This window comes from Sus scrofa, chromosome 6 (genome assembly GCF_054392235.1).
Source record: "Sus scrofa isolate SSC_HxYL_T2T_F1_AM1 chromosome 6, Sscrofa_HxYL_maternal_Yorkshire_Landrace_v2.0, whole genome shotgun sequence".
NCBI classification, from domain to species: Eukaryota; Metazoa; Chordata; class Mammalia; order Artiodactyla; family Suidae; genus Sus; species Sus scrofa.
This window is the reverse complement of record NC_139388.1, coordinates 102295026-102319572: the sequence shown is the minus strand read 5'-3', so window position 1 is coordinate 102319572 and position 24547 is coordinate 102295026. Positions and strand designations below refer to the sequence as shown.

Below are 24547 nucleotides of genomic sequence, written 5' to 3'. Positions count from 1 at the left end.
AGAAGAAATCGATTAAAGTTGTAATCTTCTAGAACTTACACACAATAAGCGAAATCATAGCTAATGCATAAAAATGCTGCCTGGCCTCGGGGGACCCTGGCCTAAATCAGACAGTCGGTCCAGGGGAGACGTGGGGAGTAGGAGTCAGAGTGAGACGGAGGATGGCTTCCCTGAAGGAAGGGCACTAACATGCCCTTGATTCAGGGCTGGAGGGGGCACCTCAAGTTACTGCCCAATGCCCGGGATCCAGCCTGCCCACTGAGAGCCCCCAGAGAGCACCCAAGGCCGCAGGGGGCCACGTATTAGGTTTACCTCCAGACACCTGCTTTTCTCTCACTCAAATGTGCATCGTAGACCTTTACTGCAGAACGCATGTTTTTCATGAGACGTGCCAGGCCATCTGGAGCCAGGAGATGACAGCCACCTGTCCTCATCCTGGCCTCAGTGAGAGCCCAGCCCCACATAAAATACTGACCCCCGGTGTGGATGCTGGTGTGAATGGAGGCCCTGTCATCCACCCCCCTACTGCCCAGGCACTGTGGTTTGTGACCCCCTGGTGAACTGTGGCGCCTGGATTATAGACTGTCCCCCCCACCCCCCTCTGCCTCCCTGGTCCCCAGACAGCCCACAGATAGGGAAGCCAAGCATCTCCTGGGCCTGAGGGGCTGTAACAGGTCCAGCCCATCTGACACATCACAGAGATAGGGCATCTGGAATGCTTATGAACCAAAAGCTTTAAGTAATTTCCATTAGCACTTAGGCATTGTTCAGAAATGGTTCCTGTAAGACATTTTAATTTTCTTTGCACATTATGTGTGCATATGCACACACTCATAGCTGTGTGTGTTTGTGGAGGAAGCAAACACTATGATACCTTAAAGGATTTTCTGGCACACTCATATCTCAGAAGAGAGTGAGAGGAAAGGGTACCAGAAGATGGCTGGAATTCCCTGAGGCCCTTAAAGCATCCTGTCACCAGGGCCTGCCACCAGTGGGTCCACGCAAAAGACCCCTGCAAACAAGGACACTTAGGATGGCTGTCATCGGTGGGCTGCCTGTGTGGTGGGGTGGGGTCCTCACACCAGAGACGCTCCCCTCAGAAGATGGAATGTGCATGCCCCAGGGCAGCCTTGGCCTCTGGGACGATGCTCCAGCCCCAGTCTGAGGTCAGGTCTGAGGCAGCTGGCCCTCGATAAACTCTGGCTGCCAGGCCAGCTGACTGCGTGGAGGGAGCCTGGAGGTGAAGACAGAGTGGGGAGGCAGGCACTGCACCAGGGCCCCAAGTTGGAAGGGAAACGTCGCAGACGTCCACTGGGCCACACCTTCCAGAACTGTCGTCTACAGTGTGGGCTGCTCTGCAGCAGGTGGCAGTGAGGTGTGGCAGCCTCATCTGCACCACCTGCCTACCCTCTGCTGCCTCACAGCTGAGCTTCTCACAGGCATTTGGGGGGACAAAAGGGGACCCGAGTTTTCTGTCACTGAAAGAGAGAAGGACCAGAAGATGCTCCCTTTCTGCCCCCAAAATGCCACATCTTATGAACAGTCCCATAGCAAACAAACCCGTCCTTGGCCGGGCCTCGTGATGGGACCTCAGGGGGTCACGGGAACACTGAGAGCTGGGCTGTCCATCACCATTGCATCATAAGAAGCTGGAGGTCTGAGATTTGGGGGAGCACTTGTCGCCATGGTAACAGGGTGTGGCATCACAGAGTCGTCATACGTGGGTTTGAATCTGATTTCTACTGCTCAGTAAGTATGTGATTTACCTTCCTAAGCTCCTTTTCCTCATCTCTAAGATGGGTCCAATCCCTGTTTTTCAGCATTCTGTAAGGGACTGAAGGAAACGCACAGCCCGGCACATGGCCTGGCACTTAGTAAGCCCTCAATAAAAACGAAGCTTCGTCCTCCCCTCCCACTTGCATTCTGAGCAGCCCTGGAGGGGTTGGGTGATACTGTCAAAGGGAAGCCAGTTTTTGTTCTGCAAGTATTTGTTTTCAATGAGTACTCTTTGCAGAAACAACACGTTAGGACAAGAACCTGTAGTTCTTCCAAAATATAGTACTGATTAATCAGCAGTTGACAGGAATGAACCATGTCACCTGGGAGTTCCAGGCTACTCTGCAGACAAGACCATGAAACTCTTTTGATCCTTACAAGGGGCTCCTGTAGCCAGATGCGGATCAGAGTGGCCAGCGTGTAGTACATCACCAGCAGGAGGATGGGGTTGGCATGGTGGTACCACGACAGGTCTGGGTTTGCTATGATCTTCCACGTGCTGGAACAGTCTATTTGAATTACCGATTTGATACCAAACAACCTGTGTAAAAACAAAGAGAATATGAACAGAATGCAACAGAATACGAACGACTTGTTTTAGCTCCTTCACAAGCTAGTCCTAGCTGCATTCCTCCTGCTCCAAATACTTCATGACTCTTCTCTGAGTGTAACTACATCTTTAAATAATATCTATATATGCTTGTATAATATACATATACTACAGGCATCCTTAAAGCATACATGGGTGTTAGAGTATGTGTGCATAAAATGCATGGCAACATTGCTCAGATGATCTTTACACTGCTTCACGAATCTAGCTAATACTAGGTCATTGCACACCTATTAGAAATGTATGCTTTAACTGTCAATCAGCCCTATTAAAACCCTGAATTATTAAAATGTTGGGTATCTAGTAAAACATTACTAAGTCCAGCTAAATGAGCACATGCTTGGTTTCTGGTAGGACTAAGCATCAGCTCTTCAGTTAGTGTTGATATTATTGGGAAAATATTAAAATTGGACACAGTTCTATGATTCAGCCATAAAAGCCAGATATTGTATGCTAGTTTCTGGAAGACATATTTCTGTCAAGTTTTATTTATGGGCAATTTGATTTTTGCAAAGCATTAAAATTAGACATTTTTAATTGTTAACTTTGAAATGGGTTTTTAAAATGTTGATTTCTACTATACAACCAGGACATATCTGATGATATAATGGGAAATTGTGCAAATATGATTCATTTGGAAATTCACTTCATGTAAATTTTTTCTTAGAAATGACTTTACTAAATGAATGAAACTTTTACATGTCAACTAAATTTCACATCTTTCCAGTGTTTGCAGCTTTTATATGCAAACTCCCTTGATTTTTTATGTCACATTCTCCATTCAGCTATAAGGATTTCTAAGACTGCATGACCTCCACTTGTAAAACCTCTCAGAGCAGTTGCTGTTATTATCCCAAGGCTCATGCCGTATTTCTGAATTGCTGAATGTACATTTTAAAGAAAGCTAACTAGAAATTAAATTTCCTTCCACTTTAATCAGAATAAAATGAGTTGTACCAGAACTTGTTGTTATTATAGGTCTTTTCTTCCAGGTCCAGGCAGATTTTTTTTTTTTTTTGGTAGTTCGCATTAGAAAGAAATATTACCTGATAACAAAAGAGTTATGTTCTACTGAGAATGGTGGAACATCCTGAACAACATCATTTTGTAGTCCTAGATTAAAATGCAAATTTCTTGCATAAAATACACAGAACTGAAAGCTTTTGGATTTAGGATCAGAGGAGCTGGACAGTCCCCCTCCTTCTCCCCTTTCCCTTCCCCCTCCTCCCTCTCTTCTCCCTCCCCGACCCTTCCCCATCCATAGGCAGGCAGGGGGCACAGCCATCTGTCCTTCTGCCACGGAGTCCTTGCTCTGCCATCTTTCCCTCCCCCTAAAGCTCTCCTAACATCTGGTGGCACATGGTGACTCTGACTTGGCTCTGACTTGCAGGGTATTTGATTTTCCTTGCAGGTATTAGCAGATTTATAAAACCTCCACCTGTTTTCAGGTTCACTCCAGACCACATCTGCTCAGTCTCTGGTAATACAGAAACCAAGCCATTCACAAGAAATAACGCAATACTGAAAATAAAACCCTACTTTAAAACATTTCATTGTGGTAAAATACACATAGCATAAAATTTATCATCTTACATTTTTAAGTGTACAGCGTTGGGGTATTAACCACATTCACATCATGGTATAACCATGTCCAGAACGTGCCACCTTGCAAAATTAAAACTGTCCCCATTAAACACTAGCTCCCCTCCCCTCTCTCCTCAGCTCATGGCCACCACCACTCTGCTTTCTGTTCCATGAAGAGGCTTGCTCTGGGTACCTGGAAGACTGTAAGTAGGCTCATACAGTATTTGTCCTTTTGTACCTGGCTTATTTCACTGAGCAGGTTCATCCACATTGTAGTAGGTGTCCGAACCGCCTTCCTTTTGAAGGCTGAATACTATTCCATTGTCTGGATGGACCACATTTTGTATCCATTTCTCCAAAGACAGACACTTTGGGCTATTGCGAATAACGTTGCCATGAACATGAGTGTACAAACACCTTTTCCAGATCCCACTTTCAGTATTTTTGCCCATATACCCAGAAGTAGAATTGTTGAGCCACACGGTAATTTTCAATTTTTTGAGGAACCACCACCCTGTTTCCCACAGAGACTAAACCAGTTCACATCCCTCCAACAGTGCACAAGGGTCATATGTCTGCACATCACAGCCAACCCTTGACTTTTCTGGGTTTTGATGGCAGCCATCCTCCTGGGTGTGGCTTTGGACACCACATTTTGAATTCAGTCTCTTCTTTTCAAGAGCTCTGAGTGCTTTAGGATCCGAGGCTCTCATACTGATTCCGGGAGGCATGTTCTTCAACTACATAAGCCCTTACTAACTAGGTGGATGAGTACCAGCGAGGCTGATAAAAGTCTCGATAGGTTTTAAATCTTTGGATGGAAATATATTTTTTCAAAATAGGGTGAAATGATCATTTGGAGGCAAAGACTCCTCTCCATAAACCATTTCAAGATAATCTTCTAGGAGTTCCTGCTGTGGCTCAGTAGGTTAAGGACCCAACACTGTCCCTGTGAGAATGTGGGTTCAATTCCTGGCCTCACTCAGTAGGTTAAGGATCCGCATGCTATGGAGTAGGTCGCAGATGGGGCTCGGATCCGGCATTGCTGTGGCTGTGGCTTAGGTCTCAGCTCAGCTCTTATTTGACCCTTAGCCCAGGGGACTTCCATATGCTGCAGCTGTGGCCATAACATGAAAAAATATAATTAAAAAAATAATAATAATCCTCTCATTTTAATCTTAGATCCTTCCATTGAAATAAAGGGGGCCCAGAGGGAAGAAACGGCAGAGGAGGAAGCAAAGCAGAGGCAGACCTCTCCCAGCCTGGGTGCAGAACCCAAGCTGGCGTAACTCTAGCTGCATGGAAGGTCCTTGGGGACTTAATCTAAACAAACATGGGAACCTTGATGAGGCTCAGGGCAGTAACTGTGGGGAAATGACATCAACCACCTGAAAACAACCCACTTTTCCTCTCATTCCATCCTTTCCCACTCTCTCCCTCCCCTGATGGCCATACATCTAGGGTAACCAAACATGGGTTTATTTTTAAATGTTAAAAAATGATAAGGATTCAAGTGGCACACATTGTACTTTTTCTTTTCTTTCTTTTTAGGGCTGTGCCCACCCCATATGGAAGATCCCGGGCTAGGGGATGAATTAGAGCTGCAGCTGCCGGCCTACGCCACAGCCACAGCAAAGAGGGAGCTAAGCCATGTCTGTGACCTACACCACAGCTCACAGCAATGCCAGATCCCCAACCCACTGAGTGAGGTCAGGGATGGAACCCACATCCTCACAGATATTAGTCAGATTAGTTTCCACTCCACTACAACAGGAACTTCTTTACTTCATATTTTGACTTTAAAATATATCCATTAAATTAAATGGCCTTAGCATGACTGTATAATAAACTTGAAAAAATCAGAGGCTGTAGGGCTCAATGGAAAGAACAGGAATCCAGATATGGGCTGGATTACTGCCTGTATCATCCTGCCTGGATCACTAGTGATGTGACCTTGCATAAGGCAATGAACCTCTCTGAGCCCCAGTTTCCTCACTTGGAAAATAAGCACAGTAAATATGGAACTGGATGAGGTGTTGTGAAGATTGGAAATTATGGGCCTAACATTTTGGAAACCCTTCTCAGGCCAGCGCAACTTAGAACTGTTGGATTGGGATTTGGAAATATCCTGTGTAAAACGGTTTTGAACTGCAAGCTAGATGATCACTGAATTTCTTTTTGAAATAGATAAATATTAAATTCTCCCTCATATAAAAGTATAGATGTAGGTAATTCAAGCTGGAATGATACAGCTACTGTTTAGACAGCAATGCTAATATTTGAATTTAGTGCTATTTATGAGGAATCAGTAGAGAATAGTTGCTTGGTGGTACATTCATGCTATAATCTAAATATCTTTATATTCTTTCTTCTCACACATGGAGTACACTCTTTCCCACCCTAAGAAAAACATCTCAATTTCTGTCACGGCTCAGTGGAAATGAATCTGACTAGCATCCATGAGGATTCAGGTTCAATTCCTGGCCTTGATCAGTGGGTCAAGGATCCAGCGTTGCCATGAGCTGTGGTGTAGGTTGCAGACATGGCTCAGATCTGGCATTGCTGTAACTGTGGTGTAGACCAGTGGCTACAGCTATGATTTGACCCCTAGCCTGGGAACCTCTATATGCCTCGGGTACAGCTCTAAAAAGACAATAAAAGAAAAAAAAAGAAAAAAATCACAAAAGAGTACCCAGTGATGCAACTCACCAGCTGGGTTCCTAGGTGATGCTTGGTCCCCTCTTACAGTTTAGGATATAGCTTCTTAGAGTTCCGCAGAATTGTGTCTGATAAGCTTCAGTGGAGAAGTACTATCATAGCAAAAACTCCCTTTTGGAAACGGGGAATATGGGAAACACACCAGGCTACAGTTATTATCAAATTCTGCTGTACAATAACTGGGAAGATTTCCCGCCTGGCAGACCAGTCATTCTCCAGCTGGCAGCTCTTGGTTCTTGTCTCTGAGTGGGACTTTCTTATCTACTGTCTTCATGACCTATTGATCTCTGCCAGTACGAATCCCATCCATTCCCCAGGCCCACCTCAATGTGCATGGTTGATGTTTTGGTGTATCTGATGTCTACAGTTCCCGTTTAACCACAGGTCACAATGTCTTCTATTATCAGGCTTCTCTTATATGGCTTTGGCCTTGTGTCTTGAAATAGGTGGTTAAACACGAGAGCCCAAATCATGTATTTCTTAGCAGCTTCTGTAGCACCAACAGCAGTTTTCTAAACATAGCCTTTATTCAGAATTATCACAAGGGTGGCCTCAGGAGCAGCCTTACTAATAATTTCTCAAAGTCAGTGGAAGAATCAATCAAGAATGAAAGAGTTTAGATTTCATTCATGTCATCAATGTGAACACAATTCAATAGATGTAAGGTAAATTTATTCCAAGGACTCAGTTATGTCGGTCTTGAAACTGCTTGTTTCTTTGTTATATTTTGGCCTCGGCTGCTCTATCCATGTTTCATGCTTTACCTAACACACAGCCCAAAGACAGAGGTTCTAGGTTGGGTGATTCAACACAAACTCCTCCGTTACTCTCAATGCACTGCTGACATTCACCTTCTTGATTTTTCTCTGATGGACCCAGGCCAATTGCTGCAACTTCAGGCATAATATCTTTCACAAAGCATCTCTGAGAGGCAGTCAAGAGGTGAATCTGATTTTAAGAGCTTCAAGGGTCTATCCAGAATCACTTCCTTTAGTCTGAAGGACCTATTCTGTGTTGTTCAGATCTGCCGATGCCAAATACTCTGTTTTCATCTAAGAACATCTTTATTTGGTCTTTATTCTTTCCACCTACATCCTTGGATATAAAATTACACCTTGATTTTTTTTTTTCTTTCTTTCCTCAGAACTTGAAAGATGCCTTCTTGCCATTTGACGGGCATCATTTCTGATGAGAGGTCTGTGATAATTCCTATTCTCATTTCCTTGCACATAATGTACTTTTTTTTTTTTTTTTTTTTTTTTGCTTTTTTTAGAGCTGTACGTGCAGCATACAGAAGTTCCCAGGCTAGGGGTCGAATTGGAGCTGCAGCTGCCGGCCTACACCACAGCCACAGCAATGCAGGATCTGAGCTTCGTCTGTGACCTATACCAGGCTCACGGCAACCTGGATACTTTACCCACTGAGTGAGGCCAGGGATCAAACCCAAATCCTCATGGATACTAGTCGAGTTTATAACCACTGTGAAGAGCCATAATGGGAGCTCTGTGCATAATGTACTTTTTATTATGTTTTTAATATTTTTCTCTATCTCTGCCATTCAAAATTTAATTATATTGTGGCTTGGTGTGGTTTTCTTTGCTGCTTGTTTAGATTGAGGACTTTTGAACTTCTTGGATTTATGGATTTATATTTTTCATCAAATTTGGGAAACATTTGGCCATTATTACTTAAATTTTTTTTTTTTGTACTCACATTTCTAAGACTCCAATTACACTTATGTTAAACCTTCTGAAATTATCCTACAGGTTACTGTGGGTCTGTTTATTATTATTATTATTATTCCTCAATCTCCTTTCTTTCTCTCCTTCAATTTGGATAGCTTCTAAGACCCTATGTTTAAGTTCTCTGGTCTCTTCTTCTGTGATGTCTAATTTTCTCTGAAGCCCCTTTAATGAATTTTTAATTTCTGCTATGGGATTTTTTTTTAACACCTCTCTCACTTCCACTTGTTCTCTTATTCCATTGGTTCATTCCTATGGAGTCTATTTTTGTCTTCATGATGTTCATATTCTTCCACCTTGAAAACAATTAAAAGAGCTGCTTCAAATAGTTTCCCATTTCTAGGTCAGTTTTCACTGATTGATTTACTTCCTGTTCTGGGTATGACTAATAATTTTCAACTGGATTCTGGACACTGCAATGTTTATATTACTGAGTGTCTGGATTGCGGTGTTTTCCTTTAAAGAGTGTTGAGTTTTGTTTTACTAGGCAGGTAAGTCACCTGGAGATCAGCGTCACCCTAGCAGGCTTGCTTCTCAGTTTCACTACAGCAGGTCTAGAGGAGCCTCTCCCGTACGGCTAGTTGAGCCTCAGAAGTCTCCCCACTTTGGCCTGAAGTAAAAGGTTTTCCCAATCTGTGTGAGTTCCAGGAGTTTCTGAGTTTACAGTTCCTCAACATGTGCTCTGTGCCCTGGAGTTTTGCTTTGCCTAACTTCATGGAGTCTCCCCCTCTGCAAGTATAGCTTAGAATTCAGCTAAAGCATCTGGGTGGATTTCTGGGGCTTTTCCATGCCTAGCTTCCTCTCCATTAGCCTGTGCCACAAGTGTAGCCCCCTCTGCCTCTCCAAACTCTGGTCTCTGCTTCTGCAATCCAGCAAGTCACCATGCTCTGCGTGGGTCCCCTTTCCTACATAATGTGCAGTAAATGCTACCAGGGACAAAGCTGGAGTAACATAGGTCCTTCTGTTTCACAAATGTGCACTCTTAAACACCTCGATATGCACGTTAACTTCTTATTTTAAAAAAGGAATACTCTTTGCATAGAAATGGCCCACAGCTACTTTCTAAGCCAAGGAGAACGTGAACGGGATGAAGGCAAGCTATAGTCTTGTTCTGGATGTTTCGGAACACAGAATCAACAGTCTTGATCTTACAGACTTGATTGATTTCAACAGTCTTGATCTTACAGACTTTCCAAGTCTAGAACTGGGAAGGTACATGGGTTCAAGGATCCTTAATAAGGACAAAAATAAGTCCCCTCAAAGGGGGCAAAACAGAAAGTCCTGGGGCACCTTTTCAACTGTACCCAGCTTCTGACACATTTGCCTCCAGAAGGCCCTAGCATCCCTGAATGATGTGGTCGGGTGGCAGGGCAGGTATGAGGACTACCCTTGAGAATAGTGGGGCCAGCAAGGCAGCCTGAGAGCCACCAGGAGATGGGGACAGACTCTCCTAACACTCCAAAAGTCTGTGGTGCCGTCAGCACAAGTAAAGTCCAAACATCTAACTTGTTGGTGGGAGCAGGGGGAACCGTATTAGTTTCACACAGGAGAGAAAGCAAGGATACAATGTCAAAAAGGCAAGGGAAGTCACATGTCCACAGAGAGAAGGTTTGTGTTTCCAACCCTTTTAAGGAATTTCCTCAATGGTAGACAAAGATCTTTGCTGGAGCAAGACTGAACCCGTGTCTAAGTGACCTCCCAACAACACACTCCTGTCCTCGTGGCGTCCCATCTGTGTGAGGACTGACTGCTTTTACACTTGAGTTCTTGCTGTTTTGGCTGACAACCCCCGTTTCCCCCTGAATTGCATCATATGAAAAACACAGCCAATGTTTAATGTCTTTTTTCATTAGTTTCTTGCTTATGCTTGAAAAGCATTTCCATGCCAAACCCATATATGCTTTTTTGGGGGGTAGAAAAAGAATCTGACAGTTTCCACAGAACATTGTTTTCTTAAGCTTGGAAAAACTTTGCATTGAGTCCCCCGGGCTCTGTATCATGGCTTTGAAGTCCTTTTTGGAACATGTATGCCTTAACGGGCTGCCAGTTTGCTGTAATTGGGCTCTATACTACATGTGCAGAATGCTGCCTTCTAATAAAAGCTTTCTGTCCGGAGGACAATTTTGCACCAGGTAGAAGGTGTGCTGTCTTTAAGACAGGGATGGGTGACGGACAAGTTGAGGCCATGTGGATGGTCCTTTCTATTTCCCTGTGGAAGGCCCTCGAGCCTTCTCTGATGTCACATCTCAGGTTCATAGGAGAACATTTCCAGTGTATGAAGGCTGTAAATGTATGGTCTGTTTCCCTTGCCTGAACACATTTCACCTCTGAGAGAAATGTGAGAAATGAGTCAGAACCAGGACTTCCAGGACCAGCTGGTCACCCTGTACAACTTCTTATGACAAGACCACGCTCAACCTCTAAGCCATGCGGCATTTCATGCTGGGAGTATGAGAAAAAAAAAACGGCAAATGTGGGCATTTCTATACCCATGAAAATAACTTTCTCTAAGTAGCTATAATGTAACATAGATTTAAATACATCATTTTAAAGTCTTACATAGTTAATAACCAATGACGTTACAAAGTCAGAGAGAATGTGCCTCACACCACACAGGCACATGGGTCCTCCCATGAACCAGGTGCCATGTCGAATGTCCTAGGCCAGCTCTGCTGGCAATCTGCTACTGGCTTCATTACACATGCAAGTCCGAGGCACAAATGAAGGCAAAGGTAGGAAGTGGTGGGGCTCATGAATCCAAGCTTGCTAGCTTCAAATCATATGGTCCCATTTCTCATATAGAGTAAGTGGTGATATAAGAAAACTCCTGGAGTTTCAGGAAACCCTAAGAAAAGGGCATTAGTCATAGGGGAGTTCCTTTTCGGGACACATTTATTAAATTCATCCTTTGATTTGCTGAGTCCTGACTCTGTGCTGGGCACTATAGTCAAGGCTGGGGATATGCAGATAAGTAAGATACTACTCCTGTCATCAAAGAGCACCACACTCTAGTGGGAATATTACTCAAATATGGTGGGATGCTTTTAGAAAATGTGCTCTGACCTAATCACACAGGAAGGTCATTGTCAAGCTTACCTTCCATAGAACAGCCTGTCTGGATAGTGGTAGCAGAGAGGTGATTTGCCCATTTCTTTCTCATCATCAAAGCAGCAAGAATAACATTCATCAGAGTATAGTCCAGAGAATGAATGTGAAGAAACCACTCTAGATGGACAAATGAAGCCCTGAAAGGATCAGGGGTAACAGCCCCCGGTACTCACACAGATCAGGGAAGATCTGAAACCTGCATTCCTGGTGTGACTTGGTGGAGCTGGGGTGGGCATTAAGCATCTTGTCCTCCAAGTACTAGGGTTTGTATTTGAATTGCAGATTGTTACTTATGGGCAGATACAGAGGCTGGCCATCATCGTTCTAACTGACTGAAACAGCTTCCAGGGGATTTAAAGAAGCTATATCTTTTTTTCTTACATTCAAGAGCAACCAGGTATATGGAGGAAATTAGAAAGCTGCCATAAAAGCCCAGGAAAAGATGATCTCAGAAGAGACTGGAAAAATCTTAAGCTTGCATCTCAAGTTGATTCCTGCCCAAGACTCTACAACAATTAAAAAAAAAAATGCAGCAAACCCCTGGTTCCAATTTCCAGAGTTAATACATTATAAAATGCAAATGCCCAGTTTTCAATAAATATCATAAGGTATACAAAGAAACAGGTAAGTATAACCTATTCAAAGGAAAAAATTATTAACAGAAACCATACCTGAAGATGGGCAGTTATTGGACTTACTAGAAGAGACTTTTACAAAACTATCTTAAAGATGCTTAAAGCTAAACAAAGGCAAGAAAATGATGTATGCACAAAATGAGAATACCAATAAAGAGAAATTGTAAAAAGAAAACAAAATGAAATTCTGGAGCAGTGAAATACAATAACTGAAATGAGAATATACCAGAAAAATTCAAAAGCGGATTTGAGGAGGCAGAAAAAAGAATCAATGAATTTAAAGAGAGGAAAATTTGAAATTATGGTGTCTGCGGAAGTAAGGAAAAAAAGGATGAAGTGAACAGAGCCTAAGGGACCAGCAAGTGGACAAATGAATTGTGGGGAGTCCAATAATGAGAAGAGAAAGATAAAGGGGCAGAAAGAATATTTAAATAAATAATGACATATTTTCCCAAAGGTAATGAAAGACATGAATCTTCAAAAAGCTTATAAACTCAAAAAGATGCATGCTGAGATGAATTATAATCAAACTGTTGAAAGCCAAAGAAAGAATCGTGAAAGCAGCAAGAGAGAAGTGACTTGTCACATACACGTAATCCTCAGTAAGATTATCAGCTAATTTCTCTTAAGAAACCTTGGAAACCAGAAGGCAGTGGGCTGATACATTCAAAATACTAAAAGAAAACAACTGTCATCTAAGAATTCTATATCTGGCAAAACTCATCTTTCAGAAATGAGGGGGACAGAGTTCCCGTCATGGCACAGTGGAAATGAATCCGACTAGGAACCATGAGGTTGCGGGTTCGATCCCTGGCCTTGCTCAATGGGTTAAGGAGCCAGCGTTACCGTGAGCTGTGGTGTAGATCACAGATGCAGCTGAGACCTTGCGTTGCTGTAGCTGTGGTGTAGACCAGCAGCTGTAGCTCTGATTGGACCCCGAGCCTGAGAACCTCCATGTGCCACAGGTGTGGCCCTAAAAAGACAAAAGACCAAAAAAAAAAAAAATGGGAGGGAGGGAACTATATATTCAGTATCCTGTGATAAACCATAATGGAAAAGAATATGAAAAAGAATATTATATATGTATAACTGAGCCTCTTTGCTATAGAGCAGAAATCAACAAACACAACATTGTAAATCAACTATGTTTCAATACAAGTTTTTAAAAAAGAAAATGAAACAACTGAATCATCTATAAGATTTTAAAAAAAGAAAAGAAAATGAAGCAACTGGCTCAAATCCACGGACAGAGGTGCACAGGGCATTGTTCCATGCCATCACTGACAAGCAGCTAGAATAACAGAAAAGTCTGCTGAAACCTGTAGAGACAGAGGAGAGATTCAAGAGAGAAAGGGAGTGTATGTGTTTTTGTTGATGTTTCTAATTCATCACTGTTTTTTACTTTGCTCCAAAATGAGAGTATGCAAAATCAATCTTATCCTTTTAGAAGCCTAAAAACTGGAGTTTTGTCCATTAACACTGGTGTCCCATCCTGTAGAGCAGTGGTGATGGTTTCACAGGTGTGAAAATTATCTCCCCAAACTCATCAAATTGTATACATTAAATATGCATAGACTTTTGCATGTCAATCATATCTCAGGAAAATTTTTTGTAAAAGTTTAAAAAATGCAGAACTTAAGACATTTGCAGATAAACAAATGCTGAGGAAGTTCATGACCACAAGATCTGCCCTGCAAGAAATGCTGAAGGGAGTCCTGCAGGTAAATAAAAGGACACTAGACAGTAACCGGAGGCATATGAAGAAACAAAAATCTCAGTAAAGCTAAGCACAAGAGGGGATTTCCCATTGTAGCACAGCAGAAATGAGCCCAACTAGTATCCATGGGGATGCGGGTTCCATCCCTGGCAGTGGGTGGGGGATCTGGTGTTGCCATGAGTTGTGGTGTAGGTCGCAGATGCCACTGGGATCCTACGCTGCTGTGGCTGTGGTACAGGCTGGCAGCTGTAGCTCCAATTTGACCCCTAGCCTGGGAACTTCTATATGCTGTGGGTGAGGGCACAAAAGGACAAAAAAAAAAAAAAAAAGGTAAGCATGAGGGAAATCATGAGAGCTAGTAGTATTGTAACTTGGGTTTTAAACTCCATTTTTAATTTTTTTCTATGATTTGTAAGAAAATTCATTAAAAATTATTCTGGAGTACAGAAAAAATGATACTCTCTGATAACAATGGAATTAAATTCAAAAAGAAATATCTCCGAAGAATTCCCAAATGTTATATTTATATATATATAAATAGCACATATAAATAGCCAATGGATCAAAGAGGAAACACAAATGGAAATTAAAGCATATTTTAAACAATTAGAAATAAAACACACCATATCAAAATTTGCAGGATGCTGCTAATATAGTATCTGAGTGGAGATTTAAACTTAAATTTACCAAAGTGTTTCTAAACACTTATATTAGAAAAGAAGAAAAATCTCAAATCAATGATTTCAATTTCTACCTTTAGAATAGAAACAGAGAAGAGACATAAAGAGTATATTAAATACAAAGTTTAATTTAATTAAGTCAATTAAACACTAAAGGAGTAGAAGAAAGGAAATTAAAATCTGAACTAAAATCAATAGAAAACAGAAAATCAAGAGAGAAAAACAAGGGCTAGTTCTTTGAGAAGATGATAAATTGATAAACTTTAGCTGGACTGAATAGCAAAAAAAGTACAAAAGTTACTAATCTCTGGAATAAATATCATTACTGATGCTACAGGAATTCAAAAGAAAGTAAGTATTATTATATGCCAATAAACTTGACATCTTATGTGCAAAGGCAAATTCCTTGAAAGGCACAAACTACCAAAATTCGCTCAAGAAAAAGTAACCTGAGAAGTCATATATTAAAGAAGTTCAATTTCTGGTTGAAATTTCTGTTGAATTTCTGGTTGAAAACCTTCCCATAAAGAAAACTATGCGCTTTTGCTCATAGTTTCAGAAGTGAATTCTTCCCAACACTTAAAGAAGAAATAATACAAATTCTAAACCAGCTCTTCCGATTACTGTAAAACAGGAAATACTTGAAATACCTGAATCATTACTCCATATGAAAACCAAGGGCATCCCAATAAAAGAAAACTACGGGCCATTATCTCTTATGAACACAGATGAGAAAATTCTAAACAAAATTTGATCAGTTCAAATTTGAGAATATGTAAAAAGGATAATATCCCTTGATCAAGTGAGATTTATGCTAGAAATACCAGGGTGGTTTAATATAAAAAATCAATTCACTATATTAAAATTAGAAAAGAATTTAAAAAGTAATCTCAATAGATGCAGAAAAAGCGTTTTGACAAAATTGAATATCGATTGTGGATTAGAACTCATCAAACTAAGAATATATGGGGATTTTGGTCAACCTAACAAAAAACCTATGCAAACCTTCAGTCAACATCAGACTTGATGAAAGACTAAATGTTTTTCTCAGAAAAAAAGCTTCTTGAGAGAAAATCTGAAGAGAAAAATCAAAGCCTCTTGGTTCTCATTTGTAGTGCTAACCTTTCATCCTTGAGTCAGAGTTGCTTGGAACCAAAACAAAGACGCTTACAGCCAAAGTTACTGCCTAAGTAACATTCTGCACTTCAGGAAGCCAAATGGTTATGAGGCAACATCATTCGGTATATTTATCCTCAAAATACTTTGCAAGTCAGCCAAATCAGCTTATCTACAACCTAAAAAATTAATGAGGTGTTACTGCACTGAATTAAAATCCAGACTGTGAATGAGAATCTTAATTCTAATAAACAAGATGGTCACACTTTCCAATAAAAAGTCTGATAGCAAAATAATTGTTTTGTTCCAAAACGCCCTTTCTTAAAAGATCACTTTAATTTTTCATAAGCTGTTATCTTAACTTGAAGGAAGAGTCCGTCTTCCTACCACCAGAAATTCTACCATCATTAATTTGCTATTAATTTTTAAAGTTGAAAGCACCTAAATGGACCTTCCAGGCATAGTTGGTAATATGTTCATTAATACTAATCATTTGGAGCAAATGTAGAAAAAATCATAACTGCCGACTATGCCTAATCTCTATTCCTCCTCCTATTTTGCAAGATTAAATGTAAAATGAGTCATTTTTTCACCTGGCAAGGTCCACTGGATCCCACTCTATCCTGGACAGCCCAGACCGCACGTGGGCCGAAAGGTCCTGTCTTCCTGTGATGTGTGTGGGGAGCTGCTCTGCAGAAACGAAGGTTCTCGAACGAGCCTGTCTATCATGTCAACCAGGGCATTCGGGGCCCATAGGACAGGGCAGAACCTCCCTGCAAACAGGGAGGGACCCTTCCTGGGAGATGCCCTTGGTAGCAAAGGTGACACCATGGGTCAAGGCTGGGAAGTTTCAGGTCTCTGGCTGGACGGACAGCTGGTGTGAAGGTCCCTGTCTGGTCAGGGGCTGTGGCTGTGTTGTACAAGATGTCAGGTGTCAGCCTGGGTGGGCACCCATTTCCCAGGGATCCTGGCCCCAGGTAACCATCAGGTTGGGGGGAATCGCCCAGACTCAGGGGTTCAAGAATTTACTGATTTTCCATTTATCTGTGGAAAGCCAATTCATTTCTCTTGGCTATTTTTTGCCTTTTAGAAGCACACAAAGGACCTGGGTCTGAGACCTGACACTCAGTCATAAGAATCTTCAAAGTGAATCACTGTGCTATGCACCTGAAATCAACACAACATTGTAAATCAACTGTACTTCAACAAAAGAATGAATCTTTTCAAAAGGAAACCAAAAGTTTGGTTATTGTTATGTCACCTACCCACTCTACGAATTATTGTTTAACCGAGGAAAGGGCCAGTGTTAGCAGGTTGGGTCCGTTTATACACTCCTCAGTGGGAAAATGATCCCCTTTACATTAATTTTCCCCACACTGGACCGCTTTCAGAGGAAGTCTTGCCAACTAGCTGGCATTAAAAATAACCTAGTCTTCCTGTGCCATTTCTGTTAGCAAAGCTCAAGTGGCTCTAAAGACGATGGGCACCATAGCATCCTGGGTGAGGCTGCAAACCTGCATTTGCATGAACAACCCAGATCATACAACCATGCGCACAGCCAGCTGCACCAGACTCAACACAAGAGCTGACTGCACTGTGTCCTTTTCTAAAGGACCACTGGCTTCTCCAAGACATACACTGGGGCTGTTATTACTCCTTACGTATTATTGACATTTTCATCACTAGTATAAAAGTAGGGTAAATATAATAAGTGATACTGTACTTTCCACGCTTGTTTTTTTAAACATGTCTCTCATTTGCCACAGAATAAATAGTGATGCTGGAGTCTGAGGCTTTGCTTTTTCTTTCTTTCTTTCTTTCTTTTTTTTTTTTTTTTTTTTTTTGTCTTTTTGCCATTTCTTGGGCCACTCCCGCAGCATATGGAGGTTCCCAGGCTAGGGGTTAAATGGGAGCTGTAGCCACTGGCCCACGCCACAGCCACAGCAATGCGGGGATCCGAGCTGCGTCTGTAACCTACACCATAGCTCACGGCAATGCCGGATCCCTAACCCACTGAGCAAGGCCAGGGATCGAATCCGCAACCTCATGGTTCCTAGTCGGATTCGTTAACCACTGAGGTATGATGGGAACTCCTGCTTTTTCTTTCTTACATTGTTTTAACACTGGAATAAACATGAGCTTTTCCTTCACTGAACTTAATGAATTTTCTTACACTGATTTATTGAAATAAGACATTGAAAGTACAATGGAGAAATCATTGTGTATTTATTTAATGCAGAAAGCTGCCTCCACAGAGGATGGCCTGAAAATCTCTCCCATTTCTTCCCACAACTCACATTCATTCTTCAACTACACATTTTCAGGTTCAAAAAGCAGCAAAACAACAAAGCTGTGAATTTGAGCAAAGAAGTCCAACTCCTGCAGTGACTCCTGTGAACATTCTAGAAAAAGTTCAGAGGTCAGCAGAATGAAAGACAAGTAGAGATTATAAGATGCAACTTGGGGAGTTCCCTTCGTGGCTCAGCGGTTAATGATCCTGACTAGGATCAGGAGGATGCAAGTTCGATCCCTGCCCTTGCTCAGTGGGTTAAGGATCTGGCATTGCCGTCAGCTGTGGTGTAGGTCGCAGACAAGGCTCAGATCCCGTGTTGCTATGGCTGTGGTGTAGGCCAGCAGCTGCATCTCTGATTTGACCCCAAGCCTGGGAACTTCTATATGCCATGGGTTCAGCCCTAAAAGCCAAAAAAAAAAAAAAAAAAAAAAAAAAAAAAGGCAACTTAAAGGGTATTCAGCCACACACCCATTTCAGTGCTCACCATGAATACGTTCGTGGTTCAGGTTGAGAAATAAATTTATGGGTTTCTTCATTCCCTATGTCATGATTAAGAAAACAGTAGACTAGATGTTTGACCCTCCCACCAAACCCTCACCCTGGTCCATGTCAGAACTTCTGCCTGTATTGTCTAGATAATTTAAAGTGAGAAAACAAAGAATCTGCCTTGTGTCCAAAACTGTTTCAAGATGACTTCACCTCAGAATCACCTGCAGTCTCTTCTTCACAAGGAAATTCAGCAGTGAGTTGACAAACCCTTAAAACTGGCTTTTCATTCTGTCACCAATAAGTAGACATTTGTTGACAGGGTTCCATGAATTTCAGGTCACATTCAGGCACTGCAGAGCACATCAGGTCCCCGGTCTCTGTCCCACCCTCCACACCTCTGCAGAAAACCCACAGGACACAGCTGGTTGGGACTTGTTGCTTCATCAGCTCGGCCAGCCTCTCAGGGAGGAAAACGGGTGAGGACCGTGAACACCGGCCAACACCTTGACCCCAGCCTCCTGGCCTTCAAGATAGAAGGTGTTTGCTGTCTCCAGAAACTCCTGAGAAAACCCCAAACCTTTTGAAGGACCACACTTGGGATGAGTTAAGCTGGATTTTGTTGAGTCTGCCATTTTTATGAGGGAGACCTGCTAGATTAACAGCTGGAATTGGGCTCTAGTCCATTAAACAAACTGTGTTGAGCAGTATGGTAGCTGTCGTACACAAGTTATATGGATTCTTTTGGAAGGATTTTTGCTGGATTAACTTCACAAGAGTGGGCACTACATTTTTATGGTTATAACCACATAGAACCATGTACTTCAGTGGTGAGAAAAACCCGTCTCTCACTCTGCCTTCACCTCCTAAAGGTACACTCATCATTATCAAACAATGCACCCCGATTTTATTTTTATTTTTGCTTTTTAAGGCTGCACCCGTGGCATATGAAGGTTCCCAGGCTAGGGGTCTAATCAGAGGTACAGCTGCCGCACTGCAGTTCACGGCAATGCCAGATCCTTAACCCACTGAGCGAGGCCAGGGATTGAACCCACAACCTCATGGTTCCTAGTCAGATTCTTTTCCACTGCACCACGACGAGAACTCCTGTGCCCCAATTTTATTTTGGGAAATATGGCCGTGCCAGTTTTATGCACAGCCAGGAGGGAACCTTCTGCCCTGCACCTCCTCCATGCTGCACTTGCTCCCCATCCACCTCATCAGTCATTGGTCCCTGCTCACCTTCCCCACATGCTCCCCTGGCTAGAGCAGTGAAGAAACTCCAACCACATCCAGGTGGAGCTGGAAGAAGCCTGTGATGTCTGGGGGCCGCTGGGTTGAGAGATGACCTCACCTTGGAGAAACATGAACCCCCAGATGCGTGCCCTGCCCGTGTATGGGATTTCAGTCCCAATACCTGGGTGCAGACCACTGAAGTAGCATCCTGGTGGCCCAGGATCAGGGAAACCACCAGATCCTCCTGCAGCCCAACCACTACCCACCCCTGCAGGGCTCCTTCACCACGGAGGGACCTGGGCTTGCTCCTTACGCATCATCAGTTTTACCTACATTCAGAAGTAACATGGTGCTCATGACAGAGAGCCGGGATCTAAATGCCCAGGGTTAGAAACCAGGGGCTGACCACGTTACGACACAGCTAGACCAGCAAACACTTGGCAGCCTAGGAAAATCACATTTTAGAAGAACATTTCATAGTGTGGGTAAATGCAGAACTCAAGTAAAGCAAGTTATTAAACAGTATGTGCATCACGATTTAAAGTTTGTTTGTTTGGGAGCTCCTGCTGTGACTTAGCAGATTAAGAACTCAACATAGTGTCCATGAGGATGCTGGTTCAATCCCTGGCCTTGCTCAGTGGGCTAAGGAGCCAACATTGCTGCAAACTGCGGCGTAGGTTGCAGATGTGGCTTGGATCCGGTGTTGCCATGGCTGTGGTATAGGCCTCAGCTGTAGCCTGATTCTACCCCAGCCCAGGAACTTCTATATGCCGAAGGTACGGCTGCAAAAAGAAAAAAAAGCTTTGTTTGTTTTTTTTTTGGCCATGCCTGGGGCATGTGGAAGTTCTCAGGCCAGGAATCAAAACTGCACCACATCAGTGACCTGAGCCACAGCAGTGACAACAATGGATCCTTAACCACTAAGCAACTAGGGAACTCCCAAAGTTTGTTTTTAAAAAGCACATACATGTACAGGAAAAATCCTGGAAGAATATAGACCAAAAATGAACAGTATTTATTTCTGGTAGTTAGGATTATATTTTTAAAAAGGGTTTTTCCTTATTCTTTATTATATTATTCCAAATAATCACCAAAAAACGTATTATATTCATGATAAATCAGTCCAACATCTATAAAAATAAAGATAACTCTCACCAAAAAGCCTGTTTGAAAGCTTACAAGAATTTAAAAACGACTCGGATTGTTTTGAGGATGCCCACAACAGAAGCTGGCTATGTGGGTTGGGGTCTGTGGTTATGAGACTTATGACAAAGGCCCAGGATGCTTTTTTTTTCTGCTTGTTTTCAGTTTGTTTTCTTTCAACTTAGAATTTGTTGGTTGATAGCAATGCGTTGAAATTAGGCCTTAAGAAAAGCTATTGTTTAAAATATGTAAATCGCCAAGCTTTCAAGGGCTAAGAGGCAACACCTTATTATCACCAAGTTAGTGGGGAAAGAATCTATAAGTTAGTGTGTGTGTGTGTGTGTGTGGGGGGGGGTGCGTGTGTGTATACACATACATATACATATATATACTTATATATCTGTGTATATACAATATACATAAACAATAAGGCAGTATTATATATACATATATGTGTATGTATACATATATAGACATACAACACACTCACAGACATGTATATATATGTATATATAAATAAATGTATGTTGCATTGCTTATCTCAAACTATCTATACCCAGAGAAGCAACCTGACTTACAATGACTCGCTGAGATTACAGCAGTGAAGCTCTTAACAATTTTATAGTATTATCTTCAAAATGTCTATAATAATTTATAATCATAATTTAAAGTTTGAGACAATCCAAGTGAAAAGTGAATACGGTAAATTGTTTTGACACAGGCCAGGACCTGGGAACTGGGACCTGGGACCCTTTGCTGCAGTGGCTGCAATGCTTGCACAAACATCTTCTCCAGGAGCAAAATACAGAGAAACCATAAGGGACGAAAAACAACTGTACCTGAGCAGTTGGGGAAAATTATAGGCAAGAAGATAACTGCCACTTCTGAAGAGCGCAGAGCAAAAATAGGTTGTGGGAAGCAAAAGCAGGGAACTGCACACGCACCCTGCACACAGCACCCCCAAAGGGGTGGGCAGACCACCTAAGCCATACCTCCTGGCAGGACCCCCAAACCCGCCCCTACCCTCACCCCATGTGAGGAACCAGCTCACAGAGGCCCCTGCGAGCAGGTGAACAAGGGAATCTGCTGCTTGTTTTGGCTTCCCCTTGCTGCAGCAGGGGCCCCAGTAAAGCCTTGCCTGAATTCTCCTACCTGGCCTCTTATCAATTTCCATTGATTAAGGCAGCCAAGATCCCTGGACGGTAAAATAACAATTACACTCTTAGGACTGTTATTATCCACGCCACAGGTTGTGGGCAAGCCTGGTTCACCACCTGTTTGGATATAACTTGTGAGCTAATAATGGTTTTTACATTTTTAAGTGGTTGGGAAAAATCAAAAGAAAAATAATATTTCATGAAGTGTGAAAATATTTTGAAATCCGAAGTTCAGTGTGCACAAAGTTTTGCTGGAAAACTGCCACATGTGTTCGTTAACGTCTCGTCCAGGGTTGCTCTGGCACTAAAACAGCTTCTTAGAAGAATCTGTAGCAGAGACCGTAGGCATGCAAACTCTAAAATATTTACGAACTGATTCTTTACAGAAAAAAAGTGTTTTCAAGGTGGTTCTGCATAGTCTTTGTATTTCCTATCATCAGACTCTAGATGGCAGACAAGATCCTTAAGTCAAGAGGGGGGCCTGTGCAGGGAGCGACTACTGCCCTATAGAAGATATTGCCAATTAAACCGTCCCCTAAAAGTCAGCCCTTCCAACAGTACAAACACTTTTCTAGATGTGTTCAATAAACCAAATATGAAAAGTATAGAAGAAACCAAAAGGTTCATTTAGTCTAGAACTAATGTCTGCACTGAAATTCTGCATTTATTTATTCCCACCTAAAATAAATATTATGTAAATCTGCACCATTAAAGGGGCCTCTTGATTGTCTCCCAGCTTTGCTGAGGGACAACTGACATGTGAACTTATAATATATTCACAGACTATGCTGATTTGATATACAAATACATCGTGAAATGATTTCCTCAATTAAGTGAACACATCCGTCACCTCACAGAGTTGCTGTTTTGTTTGTGTTTTGGTAAGAAGGTTTAAGATCTACTCTCTTGGCAAATGGCAAGCATGCAGCAGTAAAATGTTATTAACTGCAGTGACCCTGGTGCACACTGGATGTACTGTAGATCCTCAGAACTTACTAATTTTATACCTGAAAGTTTGTACCTTTTACCCACCTCGTCTTATCGTCCTCATCCCCAGCTCCCAGCAAGCACCCCTCTGCTCTCTATTTCTGGAAGTTTGACTTTCTGTTTAGACTCTGCATATAGGTGAGATCACACGGCATTTGCCTTTCTCTGTCTGACTTTTTTCACTTAGTATAATGCCTTCCAGGTCCGCCCATGTTGTTGCAAATGGAAGGATTTCCTTTTTCTGGCTGAATAACATTTCATACACATTTATACTGCACTTTCTTCTTCTTTGGGGCTAAACCAGTAGGAAGTCTCAGACATCACGACACCTCACCCCTAAAGAATTCACCATGTATCTCCTAAAATAACATTTTCCTGTATATTCACATAAATCACGCACCTCAGAATTATCAGGCATTCTATGCTATTGGCTGACGACCAGTGAATATTGAAATTTCCCCATGTAACCTCAAAATGCCTTGTAGAGATTTGTTGCTGAACCAGGGTATAACTCAGAGTCAGGCGTGTCATATGTCTGCGAGGTCTGCTCCCTTCTCCTTTAAGCCAGAACAGGCCCTGGCCCCCTCCCGCCACACACACTTCTGATTCAGGATGCTGACTTTTGAGAGACCAAATCGTTTCTCCCCAGAATCCACCTTCAGGACTTTGATAACTGCTCTCCTGTGGAGTCGCTGACATCACATTTCTATCCTTTATATTTTCCATGAATTGAAGGTTAGGCCTAAAGGCTTAACAATATGAGGCGGCCTTCCTCACACTGCATCAAGCCTAGACATCATGGCTGCAAACAGCCTTTGTTCCAGCAACCTCTTTGCAACTGGATTTAAATATTTCATTTAAGAACTGGTAAACGCTCAGTTGCTAATTCTAGCATGCCTTTCCCTTTCATTAGCTGGTGTCTTCCTGCAAAGAGGTGTTTTTCCCTCATTAACTGAGAATGGCCTAGAGTTCCTTCTAAAAAGTCAAAGAAAATGCTGGTTTTTTTACCTTGAATTTCCATCTTTACAGTAGGAAGTTGGGAAAATAGTCATCACTGGTGGAAGCAAATTAGATCGCTCTCACACACACACACACACACACACACACACACACACACACACATATATCATGGACTCATGCATTTTTACTTGCATACTTTTATAACCACTTAGTTATTTTTGACACCTCCTGGCAGCTCATGGATTCTCTGACTGACTGAACCGTAAACGTCTGGCCATGTCTCACCTTGCATAGTAGTCGTCTGGGGGAACCGCTTCTTGGAAGAACTGAAACTGGTACAGGTAGAGTCCAATCAGGTGTCCTGCCGTGAAAATTGCCAGCAGGACACAGAGACAGCTGAACAGCAAGGGGTCGAACGTCCGGCACCAGGACCACCAGGTGCACAGACCCAAAAACACAAAGAAGTAGACGGAGGAGGTCAGAGACGGCAGCATCATTCCTAAGGAAAGAGAAACCCCGTGGTGAGACCCTGCGGGGAAGGGAACCTGTGCCATGCAGTGAACGTCACCGCGGGAGATGGGGTGGATTTCCTGCCTAAC

At 42.4% G+C, this 24547-nt stretch overlaps 1 protein-coding gene across 21 annotated transcripts in view; it reads right to left on the bottom strand.

The window, feature by feature from the left end:
- The window catches only part of PIEZO2 (piezo type mechanosensitive ion channel component 2), a 303672-nt gene that overhangs the window by 101308 nt on the left and 177817 nt on the right, over positions 1–24547 (bottom strand). For all 21 annotated transcript variants that reach the window (XR_014807528.1, XR_014807530.1, XR_014807531.1 and 18 more), the window contains 2 exons: positions 24234–24447; positions 2155–2317 (listed from right to left, as the gene is read on the bottom strand). Coding sequence is in view for 15 of the 21 variants with exons in the window: in XM_084964032.1 (XP_084820158.1) it covers positions 2155–2317; positions 24234–24447 (377 nt within the window). In the remaining 6 variants the exon portion in view is untranslated. The remainder of the gene's footprint in view (positions 1–2154; positions 2318–24233; positions 24448–24547) is intronic.